A 5,647-nucleotide genomic window follows, 5' to 3' on the forward strand; every position below is an offset into this window, starting at 1 on the left:
ATACTGCTGATATTTTACAGCTTCAAAACTGGAATTTATCAGAGCTAAGTAGATAAAGGAAGTACAAATGGACAATCACTAACTGTAGGAAACTGACTTGATAAATTGCCCACTTAATCATTGTGCGTCCAACATATCAAGATATGACATAAAGATTGAACTCTAGCAGTTAAGACACCAATGAAGACACTTGCATCTCTCATCAGGGTGCCTGCATTCAAGCCCTACTTCCCTCTCAGTGCACACTGGGAAGCCACAGGTGATAAAGGTGTAACTCAAGTACTGGGGCTCCTGACCAGCTCCATCCACTGGCTCAGACCCTGAAAGTATTTCAAAGTCCACTTTCTCTCTGTCCCTCCCCCACAATTATTATAAGATACATCAAATGCTTTTCAACCTGTAAAGAATATACCAAGCTTTTAATGGATAAAGTATAAATGATAAAAAGAATGGAATAGAAAGGTAACCTTGCCCTAGATGAAAAAAAAAAAAACTCACATAATTTAAATAATTTCTTTCAAAATCCTATCAGCCGACTAATGGTTTTAAAGCAGAAAAAAAAAAAAAAAAAACCAAGATTGGAGAAGCATGGCAGTGGCTACTCAGAAATAAATTTCACTTTTCTACTTTGAAAACAAGTTATTAAAAGTAATTCTATAACTAACATTGCTCAGATTTGCAACCAAACATGTCTATTTATCTATGCATGTCTCTAATCTGTGAAAGATAGTATTGCATCAGATACTAATGATTAAGTATTTTCATTAGTTGTAGCTTTTTTCATCAGTAAAATAACAGAAATACTACTGTAACTTGCCCATATTCAAACTTGTAACTCACATGATTGCAAAGATTTGACATTCACTGAACCATTGATTACACGCAAGGCACTGCCACAGGGGGACTCTGTTTCTAATCTAACCATGAAATAAGGACTAGTTGGGATTTATAATTATGAATATTTAACGTTAACACTGAACTTTTAAGCATTAGCCGCAGGATTTAAACCCAGGTAACTTAACTTGGCTGCAATTCTCGTCCTGCATCTCGTAAAACAAACGAAAAGCAAAAAACAACACAAACAAACAAACAAACCCCAAAAAACAATAACAAAAACACCACCTTCCTTTCTGGTCTCTCTCTTCAAAAGGGAATGTATACACACTCGTCTCTGGGTCTTTCAAAAGTTTATAGAATTACCTCCTTATAGTTACGCTGCCTTCAGCGTCCTGCAAGCAGGTAAATGTTTCAGGTTTATTTGATCAATAATTTGAATTATGCCTTTAGTCCCGAGCACCTGTTTGTTTGTTTCTGTTGGAAAGACTGAAAGGTAAACTATACTGTAATTTGCTTGCTTGCACCATCTAGTGGAATTCAATGACAACTGCGGGAGAAGGACTGTAAATGATTACAAGTCAGTCACAGAAGCTAACTTCTCATATGTTCTCCGGAGAACTTACTAAAAAATGATTTTTGCGATCGTCTCCCCATACTGCGCGTAACTGTTACTTAATTTTCCCTTTCCGGAGGAGGGAAGTCAATGAAGCCCTCGTGCTGAAGTCATGAGCGCATGTTTAGTTATCCAAAGAAAACGACAATAACGAGTAGCTGTGCAATCTCTTCAAAGCAAGCAATGACCAGAGTCAAGCTCAGCCGCGTCTAGGCCGTTTCCACAGAGCCGGCGGCGGCCGAGCGGGAGCTCAGCGCGCCTGCGCGGAGCGGCGGCGCAGACGCGCTCGGCGGCGGAAGCGGGGAGGCGGGGCCAGGGCTGGCAGGCGAGCGGAAGCGGCCCTGGCTGCTCGGTGAGGCGGAGTGGCGGCCGGTGTGGATCCCCAGCAGCCGGGAGACGCCGCGACGACCCGGGCGGACGCTGAGTTGGCAGCAACCGCCTGCTGTGGCTTTCCCTTCCTCGTGCCGCCGCGGACGCCGCCGGAGGACGCGGCCCTGAGCGACAGGCCTAGGCGCGGCCTGCGGAGCCCGTGAGTAAAACGAGCGCCCTCTCCGCCGTCGTTGACGCGTTAAGATGGAGGAGATTTCCTTGGCCAACCTGGATACCAACAAGCTGGAGGCCATCGCTCAGGAGATCTATGTAGACCTGATCGAGGATTCGTGCCTGGGATTCTGCTTTGAGGTGCACCGGGCCGTCAAATGTGGCTATTTCTACCTGGAGTTCGCAGACACCGGGAGCGTGAAGGAGTTTGGCCTTCAGCCGGTGGAAGACAAAGGAGCGTGCCGCCTCCCGCTCTGCTCCCTTCCCGGGGAGGCCGGGAATGGGCCCGACCAGCCGCTGCAGCGCTCCCCGCCCGAATTCCAGTAGTAGCTGCAGCAGGAGAGAGAGACTGGTCCCTTGGCTTGGAGGAGTGAGCGAAGTAGATAAGGAAACCGGACAAAAGTCCCAGTTTTCTTGAAAGATCTTAACATTTCAAAACCCACAAGTTGGAGAATTTAGGGATATCAAATCGTTTTTTTCTTTTTCCCTTTTTTTTTTTTTCCGTTATGCTCCCTGGCGCCCACTGTGAGACCCAGGGCAGGAGGGCAAGCCCAGCTTAGGCACTGTGCGGTGTCTGGTGGATGTGAGACACACGGGGTGTGCACAGGATCTCTCTCCTGGCCCCCAGTACGGAGGTGGGCGGTCGTGTGCCCAGGGTGCAGGCCTTTGCCTCCCTGGCCTGATGTCAAGGGCCTCTGGGACGTTGGGACAGTCCTGGTGGCTGGGCCATGCTCACCGAACTTCCGTGGGACTGCTGCGCTCTGGTTGTGTTTGGCAGACAAGTGAAAACCACCTAAGAGAGCTGGATACTAACCGCTTCAACTGGAAAGGAAAAGAAAGACTTTGGCAGCAAAACTCTAACCTTGACTCTCACAAGAAGACAAAGTCAAAAAACCACCTGTTGACCAGAGGCCCAGCATTGAGCGTGATGTCACGGACTTGGAGACGAGGATAGCTTTTTTGGCTGAGCACAGAGCCCTCTTTCTTGGCCTCCCAAATGGCACTGGCCCTCACACTGGGGCAGCTTGTTGTCGGGATAGGCTGAGGAGTCCATTGTGATTCTTCTGGGAGGTTGCAGAGATCTCTGCTAATGGGCACCATCTCTCCAGCAGCAAGATTCCTATCTAGATGTATTTTGGCATGGAGCTAGTTTGGTGGGGCCGTCTTTTCCTATGCTTGAGTTACTGGCTACGTAGCTGCTCTGTGGGTTTCACTTGATCATTATGACAGGAGCAGGACCAAACTCTAAAGGAATATCCTGGCAGTACAGGAGGCTGTAGTTTGAAAACAACCCCACAGGGACCTCTTGCAGCTTTTCTCAGTAATGTGGATGGGCTAGTGCTAGAAGCCAACGAGCAGGGCTGAGTCATTTCTTATCGGACTGTTAGAATCCTGTTGAATGTCCCTGTTTCCTTTGGTGGGAAGTCAGGTTTGCTATAGTCAGACTTTTTTGCTTGATTTGATTGCCTCTCAGAAGTGACAGTCCTTTCCATTTGGTCTCCTTTTGGGCCTCTCTGACAGTAAGAGTTGCAGCTTTGTTATTGGAAGTGAGGGAAGGACCTCTAGATTCCCTTAACATCAAAGAGTGGAATGGGGAGGGAGGGAGGGAACAGGAAATAGGAACCCTGTATCAAAACTACTTGACTTCCTGAGTGAAGGGTTACAAAGCATAGACAGATGGGAGCTCCGAGGCGAGCTGGAACGGTGCTGCTTTATTTGAAATGTTTTCTTACCTCATTCTGTGCCCCAGTCAGGGGTCCTGCCTCATCTGCTGGCTTGGCCCGCCCTTCCTCCTCTTCCCTGCTTCACTGCCTGTCTGGTGCAACTCATGACTCCAGGTGCTGCTTGCCATTCCAGCTTTCATGTTGACTGGTTTCAGTTCATCTCTTGATTCTACTTAGGAAGCTTGCACAATTTCTTGCAAGATTTTTGTTTTGTTGACTTGCATTTGTGAACAGGTCAGAGGCGAATTTTACCTGCTCCCTGTTTCGGGATTAGAATGGGATAATAACCTAATTTTTTGTATTTAAAAGGTGGTAAGACTAAGCATTTGTCCTCCATGGGACTGACTACATTGCTAGTGTGTCCTCCTGTTGTGTTTTCCTGAGGAGCTATGTTTTCTCACCTCCATTGAATTCTGCCCTTCCTCTCCAGACCCAAGGAGAAGCGTGGTAAAGGCTGATGAAGGTGCAGTGGGTTGGAGTTGGTCCTGATGCACTCTAACCCATGCAGGGCATGTACAGTTCTTAGCCCAGGAGGAACTGTTTGGAGTGCATGAACTGGTTAGAGTTGCATACTCTGCAAGAGATCCATTATTTGCCTTCTGTCAGTAGAATTGTTCTTAATAGGATTGGGAACTCATTACAGATTAGACTTAAATTCAGGAATTGTAGTAGCTTTAAAAAGTCAAGTCTAAACAGGAGCTAAAATTATCTCAGTTTATCTTTGCCACTGACTTTGCAGATAAGTAAGAGGATACAAAAAGGAGAGTCTAAGACTCTGCTACTTCCAAACAATGGTTTTTGGTAGCAGGGTGAAGGCAAGTGGGGAAGGCCTTTGGTCTACTCTGTTCCTTCTGATAGAAAACTGATAATTGCATTAATGTTAATTTTTTGGCCTTTTCCCCCTTAGGATGAAAAGGGGCAATGGGATGTGGCTTTGAATAATGGTTTGTTTGCATTACCTTCCAGTTCTTTTTTGTTCCGTGTCACCCCACCATTAGAGCACTAGCCCTCCATCCTTGCTGGGTTGAGGTGGTCTTAGTGCAACAGATTCCCTGAGGAGACATAATCCTTTCTGAGGAGAAAAAAGCTCCCTACCATGGTAGTTCACAGTGGTTAAGAACACTCCTTTTCCCTTTCTGCCTTTCCTCTAATAGAATACCTATCCTTCCCTCTTGAATTAAGTGTATTGAGTACCCTGTAATCCTGTCACGTATCTGAGTGAGACAGAGAAAGAGTGAGTGTGTGTGTATGTGTCTGTGTGTGTTTATGGGGGAAAGGGGTTCTTTAAAATTTCTGTGGTTTGTGGCTTTTTCTTCCATACGTTAGTTCCTACCACCGCATGCCCAGGAGCTGTTGCCTGGCACTGTCACATTGCTGGGATCATTGGGGGAGGGTAGTGAAGCTCACCACTGTCCTTTGGTTTTAAGATTTTTTTTTTTTAATTTTTGCATAAGTAGTCAATCCTGTGTAGATGGATGATTGTGTATTTCCCCTTTGCCATTATGGCTGCTGTTGTAAATAAAGTGCATCTCCCCATTGGTAAATGGTAATAATAAACAAAATTTTAAAAAAAGTCTTTACTTGGACTCAGTATATTCAACTTCTAAAACTGCATGGTTTTCAGGCACTGACACAGTAAAATAAATGTTGGATCACTGTTGAACTTTTTGACTTTATCCTGGATGGAAATTACCTGGAATAGCAGAACTCTACTTCACCTTGGTTTTCAATCTAGTTCTAGAAAATTTGCCTGTCTGCTGCATCTGGTAAAAGAGATCAACTGTATCCAATCATCAGTCCATATGAAGAAAGAAGCAATACAGGTTTAGTCCAGGCCAGTCAGTAGCATACTGTGAAAGTTTGAGCACTTCCCCATAGAAATTACACATTGTGTTCCTTTGAGCTGAATTCCTTTTTGCTAAATATTCTAATT

General features: G+C 45.5%; 1 protein-coding gene across 1 annotated transcript; it reads left to right on the forward strand.

Moving 5' to 3' along the window:
- Positions 1-1,756: 1,756 nt before the first annotated feature.
- On the forward strand, positions 1,757-5,025 carry ATXN7L3B (ataxin 7 like 3B). Its single transcript, XM_058673402.1, has one exon. It carries the CDS (start codon positions 2,024-2,026, stop codon positions 2,315-2,317), a length of 294 nt encoding a protein of 97 aa, XP_058529385.1. The 5' UTR covers positions 1,757-2,023; the 3' UTR covers positions 2,318-5,025.
- The last annotated feature ends 622 nt before the right edge of the window (positions 5,026-5,647 follow it).

Source organism: Ochotona princeps, chromosome 15, assembly GCF_030435755.1.
Source record: "Ochotona princeps isolate mOchPri1 chromosome 15, mOchPri1.hap1, whole genome shotgun sequence".
Taxonomy (NCBI): domain Eukaryota; kingdom Metazoa; phylum Chordata; class Mammalia; order Lagomorpha; family Ochotonidae; genus Ochotona; species Ochotona princeps.